This window comes from Tasmannia lanceolata, unplaced genomic scaffold (assembly GCF_043159265.1).
Source record: "Tasmannia lanceolata isolate RefF3 unplaced genomic scaffold, GAP_Taslan_0.1 ptg000011l, whole genome shotgun sequence".
NCBI lineage: Eukaryota > Viridiplantae > Streptophyta > Magnoliopsida > Canellales > Winteraceae > Tasmannia > Tasmannia lanceolata.
Genome location: NW_027518688.1, coordinates 18459890 through 18486160, shown reverse-complemented (window position 1 = coordinate 18486160; position 26271 = coordinate 18459890). Strand labels below are relative to the sequence as shown.

The following is a 26271-nucleotide window of genomic DNA, read 5'->3' as shown; positions in this document are numbered from 1 at the left end:
TTTAGACATCTTTCTGTAGCTGATTTTGTTGATTTTTCTTAGTCGGTTGCATTGACACAATTCCATCGATGGATGCAGTTTATGCTATTTTCGGAAGTGTGGTATTGTCCAATAAACCTTTTGACTCCCTTCTAGTGTTTTGTTGGGTAGTTTTATGTAGTTTCTCATGCACTGAAACTGAGTCATGTTGAACCTTCTTGAAACAGCTTATGCTCAACTGTGGGTTCTTTGTGTTCTTGCTCTGACCCCCGAATGGTTTTAGTGTTTGTATTACAAAAATGGGTGCCCTTGGTTCATTACAATGCTACTTTCTTTTTAGTGGTTTGATGAGTAAATACCAAATAACTGAGTACTTACAAAACTACTTTGAGGAGTCCATGTTTAAGAATGGCTGTATTAAGAATAGTCACAAGAAATGCAAAGTAAGGTGGGTGGTTTCCATCAATTTTCCGCTGGTGGAAGAGGAAACGACCGTGAGAAAGAACCAAAAAAAAAAAAAGAGAGTAGAGAATGTAGGTTGAATCCACCCTGGATGGCAACAAAACAAGCAATCAAGGTGTATTTGACAGAAAAATGCCCACATTTAGGCCCTACTCGTTTTGGGATTGTGGCAACCGATTGTCAGTTAGTTTTGAGCCCAAAAATAGGTTGGAGGCTGACAATCGGTTGTCATAATATCAAACGAACAGGGCCTAAGAATTTTAACGGCTAGAGAAATTTACTTAGACCAAATGAAGCAAAACATAAATGAGAAATTTACTAGTAAGGCCATCCCCGTTACCTTTTCCCCAAAACCACTGGAGCAAATGAATTTCTAGTTGGCCATGATAATAATGTGCAAATTTCCAAACCAACTCATGATGATTGAAACATATGGACGTCAAAATACCAAAACAAGCAAAATACCCTCATAACAGAAAAAAACAAAAATACATTTAGATGTATTTATATGTCGTTGATTGCTTGTTGAAATGCCCGATAGAGCTCCGCAGAGAACCCAATTCCTCCTTCAAACTCATGGTATTTAGTATTTACAAACAATTTCATACAACCGAGGTCCTCCATACTCTTCACTGAATGTACTGCCTTGTCTCTAACACGGACACTCACCTGCATAAAATCCGATAAATATAGAACACCAGTATCAATATATTTTTTCTTTTGAAACTCACCAGTATTCAATAATTTAGCGATTAAAAAAAAATGATAGAGACACATGCAGATCTAATGCGACAAAAATAAGAACCCTAGAAAAAAGACATAATCGAAAATAGATCAGAAAATAGCCAAACTTACCTGGGATTAAAGATCAGTAAAGATCGATCCCTTTTGAAGGTCCAAGAAAGGGAAATTGAGATCAGATCTTGTCGCTTTTACGAGAATCCGGTGGCGCCCGCCGGAGAAGGACGAGCCGCGTCGGAGAGAGAGAGAGTAGAGTCGGAGAGAGAGAGTAGAGTCCGAGAAGGAGGTTTTGGGTTTTCCTCTTCTCACAGTAGAAAGGGGTTTTGGGTTTTTCTCTTCTCCTCTTGTCTGTAGAAAGGGGTTTTGGGTTTTGTTTTCTTTATACCCAAAAAAATGGAAAACAACATACCTGTGAGTTGAAGCCGGTGGCGCCCGTCGGAGAAGGAGGTGGCGCCCGCCGGAGAAGGACGAGCCGCGTCAGATAGAGAGAGAGTAGAGTCGGAGAAGGAGGTTTTGGGTTTTCCTCTTCTCACAGTAGAAAGGGGTTTTGGGTTTTTCTCTTCTCCTCTTGTCTGTAGAAAGGGGTTTTGGGTTTTGTTTTCTTTATACCCAAAAAAATGGAAAACAACATACCTGTGAGTTGAAGCCGGTGGCGCCCGTCGGAGAAGGAGGTGGCGCCCGCCGGAGAAGGACGAGCCGCGTCAGATAGAGAGAGAGTAGAGTCGGAGAAGGAGGTTTTGGGTTTTCCTCTTCTCACAGTAGAAAGGGGTTTTGGGTTTTGTTTTCTTTATACCCAAACAAATGGAAAACAACATACCTGTGAGTTGAAGCCGGTGGCGCCCGTCGGAGAAGGAGGTGGCGCCCGCCGGAGAAGGACGAGCCGCGTCAGATAGAGAGAGAGTACAGTCGGAGAAGGAGGTTTTGGGTTTTCCTCTTCTCACAGTAGAAAGGGGTTTTTGATTTTTCTCTTCTTCTCTTGTCTGTAGAAAGGGGTTTTGGGCTTTGTTTTCTTTATTTCGACGCGCGACGATTTGCGTGGGCCCAATGACATTTTTCACTCTACCGCACCAATTTTACAAACGCTCGACCGTATAATCCTTTTCCTCTATATATATATATATATATATATATATATATATATATATATATATATATATATATATATAAACACTCATAAGATTAAAGGTAGAAAAAAAGAAGAAGCAAACAACAGTACTTGAGAGACCTTTCATAAGGAGCAAAATAAAAGAGGCACGAACTTGATTCAAAGAGACCTCAAATAGATAATAAAAAAAATATATATATATATATATATATATATATATATATATATATATATATATATATATATGAGGAAACTGTTGGTGAGCTTAAGCTCACCAAACTTATGGTGAGCTAGCTTGCCCAATCACATGGGTCCCACATTTTGGGGAGTGATCCAAACCATTCATTTGCAAGGCCTTATCATAGATAGGGAGTGTACCAAAAATCAGCTCCGTAGGATCATCCTAACCCCTCCATTTGTGGAGGACAAAAATGGGGCAGATTTGTGTCTGTCCATTTTTGTCCTCCACAAATGGAGGGGTTAGGATGATCCCATGGAGCTGATTTTTGGTACACCCCCCATCTATGTAAGGGACTTTCAAATGAATGGTTTGGATCATCCTAACAAAGTGGGCCCCCATGTGATTGGGCAAGCTAGCTCACCATAAGTTTGGTGAGCTTAAGCTCACCAACAGTTTCCTCTATATATATATATATATATATATACAGATCCTTGCTTATAAAAATCAAATCGCATTTTGAATGATTTTGAGCATAAATTTCAAACCTAATTAAAGAATCAAATCATCTCTCTAAGCTTTTATCATGATTTTCGATATAATCAAGCTAAGAAAAATGAACAAATCACAGGAAAGCCGTATTCTCTGTTTTCTTCCTTGATCGGAGCTGATCGGAGCTTTGCCGGAGGCTAGCCGGAGAAAATGGGTTTTGGCCGGAACTCAAGCTCACCGGAGGAGGTGGATTTGCCGGAGAAGAGGAGATCGGAGAGGAAGAAGAAAGTGCGATCGGAGGGAAAACAATGGCCGGAATCCGGCAGAGGTTCGATCGAAGAAGAAAAGAAAAGGGTTTGGGTTTTGATATTTGGGGATTTCTCTCTTTCGAACGAATTTTTTTTAGAAAAAAATGAATTTCATCTGTTTGTAACGAAAAGCGGGTTTTATATAAGAATATGCCAAATTCGCACCCCCTCTATTACCTTGGACAGCCCCATCTAGGATAATCCACCCCCCTTTTGTGGTTTACACTACGGACACTCTCCCATCTCGTTCGCTAGGCAAACGCGCTCGGAATTTGACGAAATTTTATAAGGACCTCGGTGGGACTCTAAGCAAGCTTAGGGTGAAGTTTGGGACCCTAGCTGATTGATTTGGTTGGGTTTTTGCTCCAACATGGAGGCTCAGGGTACGGTCAAAATGGGGTGTCTACAGGTTATCTTCACCTAATCCATATTTTTATCTCTTATCTTATCACTGTCACCTTCCTTTTTTTTATCTCTAAGTGCTTTATATAAGCACTAAATGTGATTAATGTAAGTCTCTGGGATTAGTGAAAATTCTTCATGGTATCAGAGCCTACGACCTTGGTTTTGTCTTCAAGGTCAATCTCTACTAGGCCAAGCGACACCAGAGAACTCTAAGTGCTTTATATAAGCACTAAATGTGATTAATGTAAGTCTCTGGGATTAGTGAAAATTCTACATGGGATCAGAGCCTACGACCTTGGTTTTGTCTTCAAGGTCAATCTCTACTAGGCCAAGCGACACCAGAGAATTGATCTGACCAGTCTGCTGGGCCAAGCGACACCAGAAGCTTGATCTGACCACTTCTCATGGTGTGACACAGTTCTCCGATCTGACCCCAAACGAATTTTGTCTCACGGGATCTCATTCTCCACAGCCAAGCTTGGTGGATCACTCTCAGCCGCTGCAAATTCCTGCTCTTGTTCAGATTGTACGACCTCAATGCCAATGTCCCTTGTGTAAGTCCTTCACCATGGCTGATTGTAACATGCGCCAAACTTTCCACCTAGCCTCAACGTTCAGCTCTTTTTTATGCACCAGTCAATGCAACGATGCCTGGTTACTCCCTTTGGTTGTAAAATGGCAAGTCTGACAAGATCCTCAAAACTACTTGTCACTTTCACCATTATACCCATTATACATGAGGGTACCTATCTGCAACCCTTTCTGTCAAATTTTAGTATTTTCTTATGGTATTTCACACTCCAATCCTTTGATCCATGCACCAAAGTCCATTGGCTAAAAGCATTGGATATCTACACCTAGTCTTTTTTCCTTGGCTTCAAAAAAAAAACGAAACAGAAAGGAAAAAAAAACCTATACCCAGTATCTAATAAGTGCAACCCTAATTCCTTTCCAATTTTAAACCAAATTTTCAATTATATCTTCAACTCATCATTTTACTGCTTTCTTCTCTTCTCTTTTGACTTTAGGAGGAGAACCCCAAAATTGATATGGACACCCCTTTTATAATTTTTCATATTTATATCCTCGAGTCCTAAGTGAAATACTTTACCCCATTTTTTATATTTGCATCCTCATTTTTTTTAATTCTCTATATACTTAGAGTTGTTGCATATTGACAATAATTATTGTCCCTATCTTAAACTGTTAGTGGTCGCACCCTTCTTTATCTTTCTTCTTATCTCAAATCTTCTTCTTTTGATCCATTCTAGTTGAGGTACCTCATTTTGAGGTGCGTACCTGAAATAGTTACTCTACTAGTTGAGGCGCTTCGGTCCCTTGAGGTACATGCCTCAGTCCCTTGAGCTGAGTGTCTGAGAGAGTAGTTTCAAATTCCATGAGGATCGGTACCAAAGTTGACCCATGTCTTTGCCCATTGAGGCACTAGTCCATAGGGACCATTTCATGAAGGCTAGCCCATCGAGGCCTTGAGTTCGACCTAGCCCATCGCGGCCTTGAGTTCTACCTAGCCCATTGAGGCTCTTCGCTACTCATCTTGTATGCGGGATTACTTTCGGCAACCGGCATCAATGGACATTCGGCAAGAAGAATCAGTCAACAGTGGACTCTCTTCATCATCTTGTACAAGGTGCATTACACAAGAAGATTCAATATTATGCTAATTGTTTGGGGACATTTTATCGGAGACATTTCATTGTAATCAAACGTATGCAGATTTTCAATCAACATAGGTAAGTAGTTTAGATTAGGTTATCTTTTCCTAATCCTTATCTTTATCTCTTATCTTATCACTATCACCTTCCTTGTTTATTTCTAAGTGATTTATATAAGCATTAAATGTGATTAATGTAAGTATCTGAGATTAGTGGAAATTCTAATTTTACAAGAAGCCATTAATTGCCATTAATAGAACTAAATTGGTGTAATAGATGTCTTGTATTATAGTGAGCAAGACCAAGTAAAGCTGTAAACTTTTTATCAATTAATGGGTTTGGGTATTTATAACAAGTACTCATATCCTCCTGAGTGTTGCTAGGAAAAAAAATCCATTGTTGTTAAAAGAAAAAAAAGAGCAGGATCCTACATTGTAACATGTGTGCGGGAGAACAAAGAAGAGAGCCTGAATCCCAAATCAATCCTAAAAACACACAAAAAATGGCCAAATCCGCGGTCATTTTCACTTTCTTTTTTATTTTCAGAAGGAGATTCTGTTTTGGAAGTGCTTTCCTATTCTCTTGAGGGCTTCATTTTATGATTATCCGAATATAGGTTCACGTTCTGCGAGTTGTAAGGACAAAAAATCTTATTTCACTTCTATATGAGATCATGGAAATCCCACCTCCTATGCGGACATGGGCACAGTGTTGAATCACAAATCTTGTTGTGTTTAAAGTTTCTACTTATTTTGTTTACTACTTGACCCCGGTTTACATTGACAATAACCATTATATACAAATAATTATATTTTTACTTCTAAACCATGCGCATATAAGATTAGATGCAAATAGGTATCCAAAGAGGCTATAAATTCAAAATTCACATATGGTTGCAATTTTTTTTTGTTTTTGCCAAGGAAAATAAGATTTTATTAAAAGGGAAAAAAAAGAAGAAGAAGCAATAACAAGGGACTTGAGAGAGAGCCCAAGCAACTAAACTTGAAACTTAGAAGAGAAGAAAAGAGAAACATTAATATGAAAACAAAATTTAGGAAATGCGATGAAGTCTTCAGCCTATAGACATTTATGATTATGATCAAGGTATGTTTTATCAGATGAAGAGTCAACTCCATCGTTGGTGAATCAATCCACTCCACAATTTCTTTCTCCCCACAATCAAGCTAAGGTGCCACAGTAACTTTGAGCAAGATAGATGCCATGGTAGATGGTCAATAGTTCAGCAGACGATATGGAGACCTTTACAATATTAAGAAAGTATCCCACATTGAAGAGAAATTTTTGGGCTTAATGACACCACTACAACCAACCAAATAGTCACAGATTTGTAGGCATTGTTTGTGTAAAGTATGATCCAGCCATCAGGAGGAGGCATCCAGATCACATGGATAACCTTAGGGGCAGAAAAAGAATTTGGAATTTGAATTCATTCCTCATGAATTCACAGACAATGGGTCTTTTTGTAGCTGATGATTGAAATTGTTCTTCATTTCAAAGGTCCAATCCTTGCATCTTTGGGCAATTCGATATCGAGAGCCTTCAGTATCATGGAATTTTGCTTCATTCCTAGACTAATAAATGAGCTAGCGACTGAAACAACAGATGAACTATATAAAAGTTTTCCCTTGAATGAGAAATGTAAAACAACAGATGAATCATATAAAGGTTTTCCCATGAATGCGAAGAGTGGCAATAGGAGAGCTGTAAAGTCCAGGAATTATCTTGTCTACCAATTCAGATTCACTCCATTTCGTTTAGAAAATGTGGTTCGAGGAATTATACATGTAGAAATCAGGCATAAACTGATACAAGGTCCTAATAATTTGGCAACTTCAACTCCATTAATAACAACCATGGTTTAAAATTTCGGTTTCGGTAACCGTTTCGGACCCCACTGAAAACCGAAATTTCGGTGGAATTCGAAATTTTGTAACACTTTTTTTTATTTTTAAATAATGCCATTTAATCGAAATTTCGGACCGAAATTACTGAAATTACTGAAATTTCGGTCCAAAATTTGGTAAATGGCGAAAAATTTCGGTTTCGGTCGGATTTCGGTCGAAATTTAAAAACATGATAACAACTACTTACGAATCATTTTTCCGCCTACACCCTTTACCAAGCAGATATTTTGGGTTTTAAAATTCTAGACCCATCGTGTGAGGGGATACGAAAGCCAAATTGGAAGGTCATGAAGGTATATTCATTGCCCTAGGTATTTAGAAGATTGAGGCTATGTGAATGGGGATAGCAAAACTAACATGGTTGATGAGGGTGGTCCTTTTGCCACGATATATGAGGTTAGAATACACTTACATTGTTATCTTTTAAAGTTCTCAAAAAAATTGATACCAAATATGTTGACATTTTCTTTTTCTTATTTTCTCTTTCGCCTCAATGTGCATTTTGTCTTTAGCTCCCGGGAAAGAGTTGACGACGACCCGAACTCTGCAAAAATCTCCTCTCCTTCTCCGGCTGGGCAGATGGTTTCCGAAGAAGAGTTGGGTCTTCCTTTAAATACTCCTACTGAAGGGGTAAGTGAAGCTGAAGTAGTTCACCATCCCATAACTGCAATCCATGATGTCTTCAATGCCATCAATAAAGCCTCAGCATTGCTGTCTGTGCCGGAGATAAATGCTTGGGTCGTCGGGTTGGTGGAGTCGGAGATTCCTTCACATTCAGCCTATTGTGCGCAGAAAGCGGCACCGGCTAGCAGCATCTCACCTGACAAAAATGTTGAATTTCAAAAAGGGGGTCCCCCACATGCATACAGGTGGTCCAGTGTAGCTGGTCCTATTCAAGACTCATCAGCAACAGCTACTCCTTACTCTAAGGTCAACAGCTTTGAAGATATTATCTCAGCCTTATCCCCTCCGCACCACAGCGACTCTCCTCGAGTAGATGTAATCTACGTGCCCGATTCGGGTCCAATGGAATTTTCTGAAAGGGAAGTTGCTTCAGAGGACCTTTGGGCTTCTCCACTGGTGAGCCCTGGGAACCAGGAGGAGAGCCTCCTCCACGACTCAAACACAATGGGCGCTGCTCGCACGTATTCTGAGACTGAGGAGGAGCTCGGTGACAACCGGGTGTGGGGGTATAGTCTGCAACGTCACAAGAGTAGGTGTATCCTTATCTCTCGTGATGACCGTTTCTTCATTCAGTGCCGGGTGGGGCAAAGGAAGGTGATCATTGATTATAGTGGTTTGGGAGGTATGAAGCATTTATTCTCTGGTGAAGTTAGGGAATGGTCCTTTCGCTCGCTCGTCAGGGTATCGCTTGGAAGTTTCTCCCATCTTTGTCCACTGAGATGGTGTAGCAAGGCGGATTTTCAGCTCCTGCCTTGTGCCTCAGAACTCTCTTATGTCCCTCCACGGAATGACTCGGGCTTGGTTTCTTCCCAACAGGTGCTTGAATTGATGGTGGATCATACCATGCACATTAGTTCTCATCTGGGTCTAATATTTCCGGGTCCCGTTGAGGAATATAGGTCTAGCATAAAGGCGGCAGAACTACGGGAGGTCGCTGGAGTGTCATCTCCAATCTCCATATCCGAAGTAAACCTGAAACGCACGGAGCGCGAATTGGTGAGACTTCAATCGGATATCAATTATGATTCTGGATCGCATAGCAAAGGTCTCACATCCCAAAAAAAAGGAAGAAAGTCTGGTATCAGGGCGGGGAGGAATTCAACGGAATACAGTTGTTAATGAAGATTTTATCCTGGAATATAAACGGCTTGGGCTCTCGGGAGAAAAGAATTCAAATCAAAGCATTAGTTAAACATCGGCGCCCTGAGGTTGTTTGTCTTCAGGAAACAAAGATGGAGCAAATCCGTAACATAGATATGAGAAGCATGGGGTTCAATACTGACTGGGATTTAGCATCCAAAGGAGCTTCAGGGGGCATCTTGGTGGCTTGGGATTCAGTCTTGTGGGACAGCACGGATGTTTGGCGTGGAGTTTTCTCTCTCTCCGTTGCTTTCCGAAAATCCAATGATAATTCAGTCTGGTTCTTCTCAGGCGTCTATGGTCCTTTGTCATCCTCTGAGAAGTGTCTTTTTGGGGAAGAATTAAATCAGACGCGACGCCTATGTTCCGCTCCTTGGTGTATCGGGGGGGATTTCAATGAAGTTCTAGGATCAAGAGATCGACTTGGGGGTCAGCAAGTCACTGCGGGCATGAGATCTTTCGCTGATTTCATCGCAATCAACGAGCTCGCAGATTTACCTTTGGGTGGCTCCTCTTTCACCTGGGCCAGAGGTTCGAACCGGAGTCGGCTTGACCGATTTCTCCTCTCGGGTGACTGGTTGGCAATTCTTTCTGAAGTCTATCAGCAGGCTTTACCCCATTCAGTTTCCGACCATTGCCCTCTCCTTTTGTCTCCTAAAATGGAGTTCTGGGGCCCGCCCCCCTTCAGATTTGAATTAGCTTGGCTGGAAAATCCCCAAATGGAGGCTCTCTTAGTCCGATGGTGGTCTGAAAGCGTCTTTGAAGGTCTAGGGGACGTAGTTATAGGCAAAAAATTACGCTTCATTAAGGGGAAATTAAAAGAGTGGGATAAGGAGCAGAAAGAAGTGGACCAAGGCAGGAAGAGGATTCTTGAGGACAGATTGATGGAGATAAATACATTGGCAGAGAGTGGTTTGTCCTCGACGGAGGATTATGAGCAACAAGGAAGATTAATTCAAGAGCATAAAGAGTTGTTGATGCTTAAAGAAATCTCTTTGCGCCAAAGATCTCGAGTCAAGTGGTTGTTGGAGGGAGATAAAAACACAGCCTTCTTCCATGCCATGGCTAGTGCTCGCAGAAGAAGGAACATAATTGAATCCTTAGAAGTGGAGGGGGAGATTGTATCTGACAATGAGCGAATTATTGAAGAAATTATTGAATTCTACAGATCTTTATACTCAGCTGATGGGATGTTACGCCCAATTCCTCAGCCGGAATGGAAATCCCTTTCTCTGAGGTGAAAATCCGATCAGCACTATTTTCTCTGGCAAAAGATAAAGCCCCTGGACCCGATGGTTTTTGTTTGGCTTTCTTTCAAACTTGCTGGGAAACAGTAAAATCGGACATTCTTCGATTCTTCATAGAATTTTTTGAGGGAGCCATTCTTGACAAAGGGACAGGTGCAACTTTTCTCGTCCTCATTCCAAAAATTGAAGGAGCAACAAAAAGCTCGGATTTTCGCCCGATTAGCTTTGTGGGCAGCCTTTACAAAGTCCTCGCAAAGGTTCTGGCGGATCGTATCAAAGTGGTTCTTCCTTCAATTATATCGGTCTGTCAAAGTGCCTTTATAAGCAACCGGCAAATTCTTGATTGTTCTTTAACAGCCAATGAAGCCATTGACTATTATCGGAGGAAGGGGGAAGGTGGCATTCTATGCAAGCTTGACATGGAGAAGGCATATGACCGAGTGGATTGGGCAGCATTAGATTTTCTCATGGGTCGTATGGGCTTTGGGGGTCGGTGGAGAGGGTGGATCCGGAACTGCTTATCGTCCGCCTGGTTTTCTGTCCTCATCAACGGATCAGCAAAAGGATTCTTCAAATCTTCTAGAGGATTGCGGCAGGGCGATTCTCTCTCTCCTTTTCTTTTCCTGATTGTGGCCGAATCACTGTGTAGACTGCTGAAAAAAAGGAAGTGAGTTGGGGCTATATCAAGGGTTCCTTATTGGCGAGAGTAAGGTGGAAGTATCGCTTCTTCAGTTTGCGGATGACACTCTTCTGTTCTGTTCTCCGGTCATATCCCAGATTCTTAACCTTAAAGCTATGCTTCGTTGTTATGAGATGGTTTCGGGTCAAAGATCTAATTTCGCAAAATCTCGGTTGTTCGCGATCAACGTTTCTGAGAGCGATGCATCCTTTTTCGCCGGAATTATGGGGTGTGGTTTAGATGTCTTTCCAGCAACCTATCTGGGTCTTCCTCTTGGTGTGGGTCGACCGAAACACAACCTATGGGCTCCTATTATTCAAAGGATTGAGCGACGTTTTGCCACCTGGAAGCGCCGGTTGGTTTCCAAAGGAGGTAGATTAGTGCTTATAAAGGCCGTTCTATCCAATATGCTGATATATTTTCTATCTCTTTTTCAATGTCCCGCCTCGGTTGCTAAACGCATCGAACAAATTCAGAGACGCTTCCTGTGGGGCGGATCAGGGTCTTCCAAGGGGGTCTCCCTGATTAAATGGAGTATGGTCTGCTTGCCTACTAAAAATGGAGGTTTGGGTATCAGGAGGGTTCAGAGTTTTAACCAGGCCCTTATGGGCAAGTGGCTGTGGAGATTTGGCGAAGAACAATCCTCTTTGTGGGTCCGGGTCATTGGAAGTAAGTATGGTTCAGATCATGGGCATTGGGACTCTGTTGATAATTTCAAACTCAAAGGTCTCACGGTTTGGAGGGACATCTTGAAGTTGAAGTCGTTATTTGCTCCTGGCGTCCGATTCAGAGTATATAGGGGGGATCGGATTCGGTTCTGGCAAGATCCTTGGTGTTCGGACGATCCTCTTCAAGTGATGTTTCCTGACTTATTCATCGTTTCATCTCAGAAAGAGGCCTGGGTATCAGAATGTTTTGCAAGGGAACATGGGAAGGTGGCTTGGTCTCCTAAGTTTCGCAGAGACTTCTTTGTTAGGGAGTTAAACTCTTACAGCGCCCTCCTCTCCTTATTGGATTCTTGCTTCATCAAGTCTTCGGGCGTAGATCGTCGGATTTGGATTTGGAATCCTTCGGGGATATTTTCAGTCAAATCTTTTTATAACCATCTGATCCCTTCTTTAGTGGAGCATGTGTCCTCCTCGGTTTGGAGACAATCTTGCCCTCCGAGAGTTGTTTTCTTTGGGTGGTCGGTTAGCTGGGGCCGCATTCAAACTATGGATTTTTTGAGAAAACGAGGAATGTGGTTGGTAGATCACTGTCCTCTATGTTTATCCGCTGGGGAATCCATTGACCACCTTTTCATACACTGTAAGGTTGCTCGCCATATTTGGGGTCTTATTTTTTCTCGTTTTGGAATCAGTTGGGTCCCCTCCAACTCTATGGCTGAATTCATTCAGAGTTGGGCCTGGACTCCTTGGAAAAGGAAAGGCAGAACGCTGTGGAAGATGTGTCTCCTGGCCTCATGGTGGTTCTTGTGGAAAGAGAGGAATGCTCGTATCTTTGAAGGGAAGGCTAGATCTCCCTATTGGATTTATATTCAGTTGATAGCTGCGGTCATATCCTGGGCTCGAAGCCTTCCTCTGTTTCGTTTTGTTTCAGCTTTCGACCTCTGGGAAGGATGGTCAATCATATGCTTGGAATCGGCTACCAAAGTGAAAATCCTCCCCTCCTGGATTCCTCCTCCTCCGGGGTCCCTGAAACTTAACTTTGACGGATCGTCTATCGGCAATCCAGGAATGGCAGGAGTAGGAGGGTTATGTAGAAACCACAAAGGGGAAGTCCTCTGGGCCTACTCGGGGCCTATCGGAGTGGCAGACTCAAACGAGGCAGAGGTCCGAGCCGTTCATAGCGGGCTTCTCTCGATGCCTCGTCTAGAGTGCGACAAAATTATCGTCGAAGGGGATTCCTTAAATGTTATTCGCTGGCTTTCGGGTAACGCTTCTCCCCCTTGGCGATTTTTGCCTCTCTTAGAGGAAATAGAGGACAGAGCTAAGGGCTCCTCAATAGTTTTTCGTCATGTCAGGAGATCAGCCAATGCGGAAGCAGACAGCCTTGCCAAGAAAGGAGTCTTTCGGGCCGCGTTTGAGTGCTTTGACTATCTACCTCCTTGAATTATTGTACTGCTATCTTTGTATTATCTTTGTTCCTTCAGGACCACCTCGGTTCTGTTTATATATATATATATATATATATATATATATATATATATATATATATATATATATATATATATATATTCTGTTGCCCTTTTCAAAAAAAAGCTTTGCCTTTCGTGACACTTTAGTCCCACATTGGTAGCGGACAAGAGATGTCTTGGTTGTATATAGAAAATGAAATTCTCTAAGAATTGATATCAAAGGAAAACTAGGGAGCCTTTAGGCCCTGTTTGGATTGAAGGGGTTTTCTGAAAATTTTCAGAAAGGAATTTTGTTTTTTTTTTTTTTTAAATTTCATACTTTTTTATGTAGTAATTTAGAATATTAGATAACCTAAGCCAACCTTATTAAATTTTTATTTAGAGGGGTCTTCAATTTATAATGATATCCCTCTAAATTAAGCATAATTATATAATTTCCCTCTAGATCACGGAAAGAAAAGGTTTTCCAAGAAAACAATTTCAGGAATATTTTTCTTGCAATCCAAACAGGGCCTTAGGGAAGGAAATTTTCACACATGCAAGGTGGACCAGGCCGTGGTGTGGTATATGTGTATGCTAATGTTGTATTTATTCTGTATTTCCTAGACTCCGCTTATATATAAGGGATTTGCTAGGGAACATCGCAGAAGGCATTTCGCGGATCGGGTGTTGCATGAGAGAGCAGCTACCTCTGATGAATTAAATGAATAAGACAAAATCTCAGCCTAAGTGGATGCTCTCTCATGCAACAGCCAGTCCGCGAGATTGGTGGAGGCGTGCGGCAATCATATGAGTTTTACACTCAGATAGGTCATGTAAGAGAAATAGAAAAGAAAGAATGGAACATATGTCTAAGATTTAACGCAAATAACATATTTAGGCAATGACGGCATGGGAGGAGAAGGCTCGCCTCGATGGTGCGATGCACAGGGCGAAGAAAATAGAGGGGAAATGATATAAACAGAAATTGTTTCAAAAGTAAAACAATGACGTAAAATTAAAGCATTGATTTAATTGTTGCAAATGTTTCATAATTGAAGGAATGATATAAAAACAGAAACTATTTAAAGCAATGGCCCAACACATTTATTTGTTATCGATGTGGGATATCTTGCACATCGGCTACATTTCACCTGGTCCCACCCTGATCTACTAAGGTGACATTGATCCAATGGGGTTGCCCCTGTTAAATTTTTGCAAAGGGCATTCTTCAGTCAAGCATTACATTTTTCCGATATTTTTTAACTAAGGCCTTGTTTGGATTGCATGCAAAACTTTTATGATGGTATTTTTTTTTTCTCTCTTGAAAATTCTTTCTTTCCACAATTTTTTTTTTTTTTTTGAAATGGCAGGGTGATTTCATTAGAAGGAAGAGGGCCGAGATGGACCCCAACCAAAATTACAAGAGAAACAAAACACTACAAAAACTTAAAGGGGGAAGGAAGTCAAACCACTCTAACTCCAACCTCATAACCCCACTTCTAGCCAAAGAGTTTGCCTCCCCATTTGCGGATCTCTGAACATGATTAAAAACAATAGATGAGCCCGCAATTAAATCATCTATTTTATCAAAAAATGAAGAAGATCTCCAAGGAGGCGCCACAAGAAAATCTTTCTTTCCACAATTTAGAGGGAAACAATTTGATTGTGGTTAATTCAGAGGATATCATCATAAATTGAAGGTCCTACTAAATAAAAATTGAATAGAGCTAGGTTCAAGTTATCTTTTTCATGTGTAAAAAAAAGTAAGAAATTTTAGAAATATATTTCCTTTCCAAACTTTTCCAGAAATTTCCAGCAATCCCTCAAATCATCTTTCTATTAAAATAGTTTTGGTAGTGTCACCCTCTATCCCTCAAATCGTCTTTCTATTAAAATATTTTTGGTAGTGTCACCCTCTATCCCTCAAATCATCTTTCTATTACTCTAGTTTTAAAGAGGGATGGTTCAGAAGTAGTCTATAAAATATCTTTGAAAATGTTGTATTCTACCCTGGCTTCTTCCATGGTACTTGGCTGAAGACTGCCATTAACTCTTATGCGATCTGTGATTGTTCAAGTTATCAACTCCTAAGCATTCCATTAGTGCTAAGAAAGAGAATTCATATATAACAATATCTGGATTTTCGCTTACTGTGTAGCCATTCAAACAAAACATCAGAATCCTCTATGTAAGTCTTACAGGTGGGGAAGCATTTTACTTTCTAGTATGGCATTTAGCTCTGTCATTTGTTAACTTATAATCATACCACAGTATCCACCCAAACAAACCCATGAGTGTATGTTCAGATCGCCCTGCAACACTGGACTATCTAAACGGACACTAAATGGAATTAAAAAAAAAGAGACAAGCGATATTCTTTAATGTACTTCATCGACCATTTCATCTGCACATGAAACATCTATAGAAAAGCAGAATTTCCCCCTACCTTTCATTTCTTTCCAAGTTGGATATAATATAATAGTATCGACCATTTTGTGATCCAAGGAATCGGATTGAAGCAGCGCAGAGCCAGCTATTTCAGAGCATAAATAGGCCACAGTCAACTTGAAGCTTTATTATTTGTTGAAGGTCTTATGTTTTTAAGCTATATCCTCCTTGAGAAATGACAGGTAGTTGCAGAAATGGAGGAGGAGGAGCTGGGAATGAAACCTGCCACAGACACAAAAGAGTATTCAATGGTTACCACTGGAATCACTAATCTGCGTCGCTCCGCCCCAACATAGATAGTGAGAATGCTGTCGGGGATTCCACGCGTGTGCCTAGATACTGAACAGGTGTCGGAGTCTGAGACCGAAGTGCTTTTGTGGCGGCCAAAACCCACCGCCAATAACACGGTCAATTCACCACCGGCAAACACAAGGAAAAATCCAAGATAATGTACAAACAAGATGGATAAAATATACATGCCAAACAAACTACAACCACAAAGGGAGCAAAGAGAAATAAATCAAACAACCAGAAGAAGACAAGATTATACGTGGTTCACCACAATGGGCTACATTCACGGGCAAGGAAACACACAATCCGTTATTTAGAACTAAAATAGTACAATGTTAACTCACACCGGCAAAAACCATTGGAAAAGCCCTTCTTTTAAACCTTCTATGCAACGAAAAAGCAACCCTCAAATATCTACACCGAGTATGAGAGAAAACCCTTTGGAAAATCCTCCATTGCTTTGCTTAGCTTGGAAAAAAGAAAACTCAATTGAGAAGAAGAAGAAGAATGGAAGAAGATGGTTGCAAAAAACAAGGAGAAAACCCCCTTTCAAAACAAGGAAAAACCCCTCTTCTTGCCCTAAATTTCTTTTCTCAAAACCTCTTTTTTGCCTATACAAACCGTATATCCAGATAGAGAAAACATCTTCCACTTAAATAACAAGTGGAATCCTGATGCAGGCGCATCCTTATGGATTGGCATGGATTTAGTTTCCTAAAATTTTATCCCATCATAAGTTAGCAAGTAGACTTGGCAAAAAGTGGTCCGGGTCACCAATCAGTGACCTGTTTGAAATTGACCCGCGGGTCCCCCCGGCCAGTCAAAACTGGGCCGGGCCGGGTGGACCCGCGGACGCCCGTAGAGAAGTGCAAAAGGTTTTATTTTGGAACTTTTTTTTCCGTAATTGTCATAACTTTTACTTTTTATATGTATTTTTTTCCGTCATTGTCATAACTTTTCATTTTTCTATGTAATTTTTTCCGTAATTGTCATATTTTAGAACATCTTTTCGGTTTTTTTCCCTTCATTTTTTTACGTTGGTTCCATTTTTCGGTAATTTCTCATTTAAAACTTAATACCCCATGATTATTATTTATTGCTAGCCACCTTTTCACAAATCGTACTTCTGCCAAATCTTTGCATTTTGAACCACGCGACAATAAGACAAATTCTCAAACAGTCAACATAAATGGTTGGCGAAGGTGGCTAGCAAATCCTTCTACAAATAAAAAAAATCTAAAAAAATATGTCAAATATCCGGGTGACCCGCGGGTCCGGGTCCAAGGTTAGTGACCCGTAAAATTTTCCAGGTCATTTTGACTCGGACCCGTACGGGCAGGGTCAAAACCGGCCCTGCTCGCCCATTTGCCAGGTATATTAGCAAGAGTTGTCATAGATTTTAGTAACCTCTTGTATTCTCATGAATAGAGAGATCTTTTCCTATTTTTTAGTGGGTGGATTTAGAAGGATTTTAGGATTCTTTCCTTTGTTATTATTAAAGAATGTATGTAACTTGGTGAAGGGAGTTTTTTTTTTTTTTTTTTGGAGAGGGGGGGGGGGGGATTTGACGAGTTGGAATTTCACGTTTTGTGAAAATAGGTCGTGAGCCTTCTTATCTTTTGGGCTATGGTTTTATAAAAATCATAGATCAAAGTGGAAAAATTATATTTGTTTTTTGGATTGTGAATTTCTTATTCTTTCGCCCGCACTAATTTGGTATCATAGCTCAAATTGTCTCGTGGCGTTTGTCGCAAAGCGACTACCATGGCTCATGGGCGTCATCAGGATCATCAAATCGATAAAGTTAAAGAATTAAGGATGCAAATCCATCAACTTACAAAACACGTAACGCGTCTCAAAACTCGGAGAGGCTATAAAAATAGTCTCATCTCGGAAGATATCAACCCTTTCATCAACGTGCTCCGCAGGGTGACCCGTGTGAAAGGGAAATTCAGGATCGGACGAGTTCAAACCGAAGCTATGTAAATTTGGTCAAAGAATTTAACAAGTTACTCAAATCAGAGATTCTAAATGAACAACAGCATTTTGACGACTGCAATGATGATGAGGGTGATGAGATCACTTGGAATGATCGTGGTGAAGCGTTGGCTACTTGGCGTACTACAAATAATCTTATCATTGATAGTGAGAGTTGCGATGATGTAGTGACACAAGCGATGGCTGTTGGGCGCTATGAAACTATGAACAAATGACAAAATAAGCTGGATCTGACGGCATGGAGATCGAAGTGGAGGGCAAATGGCGAAATACTAATCTGATTTCTTCATCAATTTTTGTCGATCCATTTTTATTAGATCATACATTGAAGACTACACTGGATGTCTATGACTTCAAGTCGGTTCGAGGTCAATAAAAATTATCTTTTCGTCCTAGAGATTATGTAGAAGAATTTGATGCTCTAGAGCTCTAGATGATGATCATTCTTCGATACTTTAAAATTTGAGGATGAGTTTTTCTGAATCATGGGAAAATGATGCCAACGGAGATTAGTAAGAACGTGCACTCTTCGAAGATTCAAATCCGATGACGGATTTTCTCCAACCCGAGGAGTTTGTTGCAGGCGCATCCTTATGGATTTGCATGGATTTAGTTTCCTAAAATTTTATCCTATCTTAAGTTAGCAAGAATTGTCATAGGTTTTAGTAACTCTTGCATTCTCACGAATAGAGAGATCTTTTCTTATTTTTTAATGGGTAGATTTAGAAGGATTTTAGGACTCTTTTCTTTGTTATTAAAGAAAGTATGCAACTTGGTGAAGGGAGGTTTTTTTTTGGATTTGACGAGTTGGAAACATTTTGTGAAAATAGGCTGTGAGTCTTCTTCTTCTCTTTTGGGCTATGGTTTTATTAAAATCATAGATCAAAGTGGAATTTATTTATTTTTTAGATTGCGAATTTCTTATTCTTCCGCTCCCACTAGATCCACACAACAAAATAAAAAATAAAAAATGAACCGTGATTGTGCATCACCGGTTCAACAATCTCCACCCTGAAGAAGAATCCCCACCTTACAAAGCTTTCCTACTTGAAATCAAGAGACTTTCGAACTTTTGGCAACTCCACCAAATCTCATGTCTTGTTCTTTTGAAGAGCTTACATTTCTTCTTCTATAGACTTTATCAACCACCATGTTTGCAACATCACCAACCATGACACTTCCAATAACTTGTGTACAAGAGCCCAACCTGGACTCCCTTCATGATTATAAATGCTCCTCTAGAAACTTTAAGAAATCCATCACCACCCAAAAATTTATAATCTTCCAACTCTAAAATAAGCAAAGAAATTAAACCTTTTGACATATTCGGAACATGCCGAACATTCTCAAGTATGTGGATCATCCCATCAAACATTCTCAACCGTACCGAGCCTACACTAAGTGTTCTACTAGTCGAGTTATTTCCCATCTTCACCAAGCCTCCTTCACATGATTCATATGTGCAAAACCAAGATCGATGAGGGCACATATGATTAGAAACACTCGTGTCAAGAACCCAATTCTAGTCAAATTCCAAATTACAACCCGCAATCAATACCTCATCCTCTATAACACCGGATGCGGTTACTTCCACTTGGTGGTGTAGGCTGGGAGAAGAAATTAGAAGAAGAAGAATTAGAAGAAGAAAAGAAGAATTGGGGAAGAGAAGTAGAAGAACATAAGAGGGGAAGAAGAATTCACGCAATTCAATCGTATTTCATCCAAAAGTTCCCAAAAGAGCTGTAGCTTTGCCTATAAATAGGCAATTAACAATCCTCATCTTCTGACTTTCGACAGAAGCAAAACCCAAGACAGAAGCAAAACCCAAATGGGTTTTTTGCTTCAGCTAAAGAAAAACCCAAATTGGTTTTGCCTTCCTCACGGAGGGGTGGTGGTGCGAGGATGGCGGTGGAGCTCTGGCAAGTGATGGCGATGGTGCGGCACGACTCCGGCGAAGAGAGTTTCAGGGTTCCGACAACAAATTTTGTTTCTTTTCCTTTGCAACGGGATGGGTCTGGAATCAGGACACAAGGGTTAGGGGTGCTATTTTGGCAACAGTAACCCAGAATTTCTAGGTTATTGGCTGAATTTAAAGGTGGGATTTGGGTGTTGTAAACCTTGGGCTTGATAGGGTGGGAAATGGGCTGTGAAAGAAGGGCTCAGAATCTGTTTTACAGGGTCGGTCAATGGGCTTGGGTCGACAGATTTAGAGGGGGCTGGTTTGAGGGTCTTGTGGCTAGGAGATGGGTTTCAGGCAAAAGGCTTCTGGAGGTTGGTTGGTGGCTGAGAAAAGGAAAAAAAATGATGGCTAATTTCTGGAAATCGGAAGAAGATGTGGGCACAACTTGTAGGGAAGAGATCTTCAACCATAAGCAACTTGAGCGGGCTTAGATCTTTTGCTTTGATACCAAGTTGATGTAGGCTGGGAGAAGAAATTAGAAGAAGAAGAAAGAAGAAGAAGAATTAGAAGAAGAGAAGAAGAATTGGGGAAGAGAAGTAGAAGAACACAAGAGGAGAAGAAGAATTCACGCAATTCAATTGTATTTCATCCAAAAGTTCCCAACATAGCTGTAGCTTGAAATTTGCTAAATTAAGAGTTTCTAAAAAACTAAAACACCATAAATACTAAAATAACCCTAATAAATCAAATATGCCCCAAAATACCCATGATAACACTAAAAATAACAAAAAGATCCCTAAGGAGCACAAATAATAATAAAAAGATCTCTACGGGGCTCCTCGAGGGCGGCCACGCCTATAATAAACGAGCAATGGGCATTGATCTCCATCACTTGGTTTGCCTCCTTAGAATCTCCACTCAGGTTGTCTTTACCTTTCCCACTTTCGGAGTTAAAGCTTTTTTCAAAATTGGATTTTTTTATTTCTTGAATTATTCTTCTTAAAATGTCCACATTCACCACAATTCCAACAACCTTCCATCATGCCCCTTTGACTTCGATGGGGTCTCGACTTGCTTCTTAATTTTTATTTTTATTTTTTTAGACTTCAACGATCCCTAAATGTGTTTTGACTTGCCATCATCCTCCACAACTCAAAATTTGTCTCCCATAAAAAAAGATCCACCTTAAATGTGTGACAAGTCATTTTCTCAAACTTTCCCTCTATCAAGCATTTTCACAAACACCTTGTGTTCAAAACCCGGCCGCTCCGATACCAATTGTAGCGGCCAAAACCACCACCAATAATGCTGGTCAATCCACCATCAGCAAACACACACAAAAATTCAAGATCTTGCACAAACAATATGGAGAAAACATATACTCCAAACAAACCACAACCACAAAAGGAACAAAGAGAAATAAATCAAACTACCATAAGAAGACAAGAATATACATGGTTTGCGACAATGGGCTACATCGACAGGCAAGGCAACACACATCCTTACTATGTGAAAGATATTTTTGAGAGATGGAGGGAGCTACATAAAAATTATAAAATCAGAGAGAACAAAAAGAACGAAAAGAGAGCCAGGATTTTTCAATATTGACCTTTACCATTCTGAACAACCCCATAATCAGTTCTAACTTCTAATTACATGGGGTCTGGGGTTTTTTTTATGCGTTTCGGAAACACCAACGATATAGTGGAAACACGATTCGGTACGTTTCATTTGTACCATTTTAGGGTTAAAGTCATACTCATGGTCATGGTTTGAGATGCCACGTAGGATAGCTTTCCACTTGGTGGAACAGGGGCTGTACACGTAGCTGTGAATAGTATACCTTTTACATTACACGTGGGAGACGTACTGATCATTCGTTAGTTCTCTGTTTAGTACAAAAGCCGGTAAGTGATATATCCGGCCCTTTTCAGGACACCCGAAATCAGTGTACATAGCAATCTAGGCCGTTGAACACTTCCTTACGATGTAACTCTGGCCCTCTACCGGTAATTAGGGAGGCGGGTATCCCAATTAATGATCAGTACGTCTCCCACGTGCTCAGGCGTATAATAAAAGCCAGGTGTCCCAATTAATGGAAAGGGGCGGATATATCCCTTCCCTAAAGTGAAACTTTAACGCTTTTTTACTTCAAATCATGTTACAAAGGGGGCGAATGCGTACCGCAGGGGGTGAAAATATCATCGCCTTTTTTTTTTTTTTTTCCAATCTTTCGCTCAATTTATGCGTTCTATATTTGGAGAAATTATATAGTGCCCGATCGGGCACGTAGAAGGGCGGGGCATCTACCCTTGATATTTGATCCACTAATTTCTCCTATATTTGATTGTTGTTCTATTTATGAGTTCATTTCTAAATTATTTTATTACGTCTTAATTTCCAACAACACAAATTCAATAAAATCCAATTTATGGAAAAAAACAAGCATTTTTCGGTAATAAAGGCCGGTCCCCATATAGAAATGGCAGATTAGATAAATGAGGGATGATTAGTCCGACAATACTCAAAACTTGAAAGTTACCGTGAACTTAATTTCCTTATCAAAGAACATCCTATCTTCAAAGCAGGTGTAAGGTACACCTGCTTTTACACCTGCTTCAAAGCAGGTGTAAGGTACACGTGCGTACATCTAGCCCTCCCATGACCCACAATGGCGGGAGCCTCGTGCACTAGCCCGCCCTTTTTTCTTTTAAGGCTCTATTTCTTACGACGTAAAAATGGACGTAAAATTTGTTTTATGTTCATTTTCTAAGGGTCAAAAATGTAAATAGATTTTACCTTATGGTAGTAATTTAAAAGTAAAAAGCCCATCCATACTTCTCTTCATGCTCACATGATTGGTGCAGAAAGTGGACTGATTCTTCCCAAGGTCATGTTTGGCAGCGATGATTTTTTTTTTTTCATGGAATACTAGGGTATCCAGTGATGAGAGTGGGGCAAGGACGGTAGGAAAGGGGGAGAATTGAGAGGGCATGAGTGAGGACTGTAAAAACAGCAAAAAGAAAATGTCTATTCAAATAAAGGTTTATTTTGACGACTTTTCAGCCAGTTAGTGCTAGGGGTGCAACGTGGGTCGGGTTCAACCCAATTTTGGCTTGGGCTGGGTTGGACTAAGGTTGGGAAAAGCCAACCCGATTTAATTTCGTGTTGGGTTAGGATTGAGGCCTTGTGCAACCAGACCTCTGTCCTCTAATTTTATCGTGATTTCTTAGGATTATGTTTTTTCCTGTATTTCTCTATTTGGCCCTAGGTTAATGGAGACCCAACCCGACTCAACTGGACCCGGTTTAGAAAAAAATTGGTTTGACGAGTTGGGTTAGAATTGAGAGATTTAGACGCATGTTGTGTTAGGGTTGACCATCTCGACCCTTGGCTCGGTTTGGGTCGAGTTAGGGTTGAGTGAATGCTATCTTGGGTTGGGCTAGGGTTGGCCTCAACCCAATTCAACCCGACCGAGTTGCAACCCTTAGTTAGCACCATTGCCTTTTCAATTGTTTCCCTCTCTCACCACTTGCCAAGCGAAGGAAACTTGGCTGAGGTCGGGGTCTGAGGAAAAGTTCCTCAGACCCCTTGCTAATAGTCTAATAGCAAGAGGTGTGGAAATATCAATTACTTCTGAAAATAAAAAGTAAACATGGAATTGATATTTCCACACCCCCACACTCTTTGCTATTATAGGGGGTCCGAGGAAAGTTCCTCGTACCCCGGCCTACTTTCCTCGGACCCCGGCCTGAGCCAAGTTTTGTTCTTGGCAAACTAATATTCCGTGGAAAACAATTCCTTGATTGCCGGCAAGTACTAAATAATAACAAGTATTCAAAACAAGGTCTTCTAAATAAAACAAATACAAACGACGACTTTCCCGATGCAAACCATCTCACCAAAGGCCCCAACGACATCTCCCCCAATCGGCTTTCAGTTTCTTGGGACGGAGTCTTCTATCCCACCCACCACCATAGAAATTAAGCCTCAACTCCCCTTTTCCCATTCACCTTCAAATTTCTAAATACACCCCCATTCCATCACTTTCTCCCTCACCAAAATCCATGGAATTTCAGAATGTCATATGTTACACCTTCTGCATCCTCTTCCTGGTTAATCTCTCATTCGTCGGCCCGGCCAATGCCGACGTTTACACGGTCGGCGATGATTACGGGTGGACTACGGGGACGAACTATATGACCTGGGCGGCCAAATACAATTTCACCGTGGGAGATGTTCTAGGTTAGGCAAATCTTCTTCTCTTAATAGTAGCTAAGAATTAAGAAAAAAATTTCTATCTTAATCCTTGTAATCTTTTGATTCCTCTTCTGGGTCTTGTAAAATAATGATGGGGTTTTTGCAAAAAGAAGTCTTCTACTTTTGTTCAGGGGAGATGATATTTTCACCCCCCCCCTGCAGTACGCATGCACCCCCTTATAACGCACGCGCGGGGGTGGGGGTGGGGGTGCGTAGATTGTTTTTACACGTAAATAGGCCAAAATGAGGTTATATGTGAAAAATCCGATATTACCTTGTAAAAACACCAAAATAACTTTGGCTTATTCAAAACGTGAGATGTAAACTGTTGGGTCTCAAAACGTGAGGTGTAAAATTATGAAAACCACGCTATGCATTTGCTTGGTTGGAGATCGTGGGACTAGTGTTTAAAAACGTGGATTTGAAGCAGAACGTGGCCAAGGAAATTTCTTGTCGACTCAGTGCAGACGAGGCTAAGAACGTGGTTGATGCGGTGGTCAAAGGAGTTTATTGCGGAATGCGGATGTGGTGCAACGCGGAACTCGGCCAAGGTAAAAAGGAGTCGACCCGGGCGAGTTCCTTGCCGAGTCAAGGAGTTTTTAAACACTGCGTGGGACCTGCTTCTTCAAAACATGAGGTAAAACGAGGGGCTCCACCCTATGCACGGTTTTGATTTGAGTTGGTGGGACCTACATTTTCAAAACATATCACTGAGCATCATGGGCATTTTTAGTCTTTTTTCAAGGTAATTTCTATCTATTCACATATAAGGAAATTTTGGTCTTTTATGAGTGTAAAAATATCTGCCACGGTATTTTTCTCACAAATTGATGGCGTGATCCTATTTGCGAAATTCGCTCAAATGAGATGACTCTGTAAACTGTCAAACTAGAAGATTGCGTTCGCAAATAAAGCAAAGTAAAAGACTTCTTTTGCAAAACCCCCAATAATGATTTTACTAAATCCTCTTTAATTACTTAATACCTATTCTATCAAGGTTACCTCATCTACCACTTGCCTAATCTACAACCAAGATAATCCAACAGTGAGATCTCAACCTAATCTAATACAGATATTTGGTTAATTTGTACAGTTTTCAACTATGTCAAGGGGCAACATAACACGTACGAGGTGAGCGAGGACACATATAGGTCATGCGATTCGAGCACAGGAGTTTTAGAAAAGTATGATAGTGGTAATGACCGAGTTATGCTAAAGGAGGCGAGGAATTACTGGTTCATTTGTAACATACCGGGGCATTGCCTGGGCGGGATGAGATTTGGAGTCGACGTGAAAGTTGACAATAGTACAGTGCAGTCTAACTATAATCCAGTTCCGGCTTCACCGCCCAGCAATGGGGCCGGTGTTCCACATTGGCAATGGGAATGGGCTTGTCAACTTGTTGCATTTGGGTTCTGGTTCTTGCTGAGTTATTAATGGCTAATGGGGAATGAACCTGAATTGGTTGAACTTGAAACTAATTTTATATTCTTTATGTTTAAGTCTTTGTATAATAAAGGAATGATAGTCATTCCCTTGGTTTGATAATTGCATTACTTTCTTAAATACTTCTCTGATTTGCCTTTTCTTAGGATTGTAATAGCTTTTAACAGCTAACATAAAGAGAGGAGTTCCATTATTAAAACTAGAAAGTGGAATGATATCTGTATGGTCTTAAACAGGGTGCTAATTATGATCTCATATGTGTTGTGTGCCACTTAGCATACTTGGATTGAGTGCCTTGTTATATTACTAGTCACTACAAAAAACGATTGAACATTAAAAAAGCAGAAGAACAGTAAACCAGGTGTGATACTCATTCATTTCTTCCTTATCTTCTCACTTTTTGCCTGGGGATGCGTCTGGATAGATCGTCATAACCTTCTCCGGTGCCTTGGTTGCGATGGCCTGAGCCGAACAAAAAACCAAAAAGTTCAAGCCCAGGTCAATTTTTTGCGTTTGGAAACATTGCAAAAAAACGAAGGTTTTGAATTGGGAATGTTAGGTTTTGATGGATATGCTTAGGATTTAATGGGTCTTTAATATAGATATAAAAGGAATTTAAGTGGGGTATTGAAACATTGCTACAAATGAATTGGGTGGATGTGGAAAGGTTCAGAATTTAGAGTTTACGTTCAGGAATTTGGAACGATATGCTTGGGTAGAGGTGGAAATGTTAAGAATTTAAAGCATACATTAAGGAATTTGGAAGGATCTGCATTAAATAGAATGTAGTC

The 26271-nt window shown here is 40.6% G+C and overlaps 2 protein-coding genes across 2 annotated transcripts; both read left to right on the top strand.

Moving 5' to 3' along the window:
* Nucleotides 1–9184: 9184 nt before the first annotated feature.
* LOC143885959 (uncharacterized) lies at nucleotides 9185–10333 on the top strand. Its single transcript, XM_077389986.1, has one exon. It carries the CDS (start codon nucleotides 9185–9187, stop codon nucleotides 10331–10333), a length of 1149 nt encoding a protein of 382 aa, XP_077246101.1.
* Nucleotides 10334–23544: 13211 nt separating this feature from the next.
* LOC143886534 (mavicyanin-like) lies at nucleotides 23545–25705 on the top strand. The gene is made up of 2 exons (XM_077390544.1): nucleotides 23545–24019; nucleotides 25128–25705. The coding sequence occupies exons 1-2, from the start codon at nucleotides 23842–23844 to the stop codon at nucleotides 25469–25471; spliced, it is 522 nt and encodes a 173-aa protein (XP_077246659.1). The 5' UTR covers nucleotides 23545–23841; the 3' UTR covers nucleotides 25472–25705.
* The last annotated feature ends 566 nt before the right edge of the window (nucleotides 25706–26271 follow it).

Coding starts and splice junctions, on each gene's coding strand:
- LOC143885959 (XM_077389986.1), top strand. CDS start 9,185: ATGGAGCAAATCCGTAACATAGATATGAGAAGCATGGGGTTCAATACT.
- LOC143886534 (XM_077390544.1), top strand. CDS start 23,842: ATGGAATTTCAGAATGTCATATGTTACACCTTCTGCATCCTCTTCCTG. Junction 24,020..25,127: donor CACCGTGGGAGATGTTCTAG/GTTAGGCAAATC, acceptor TAATTTGTACAG/TTTTCAACTATGTCAAGGGG.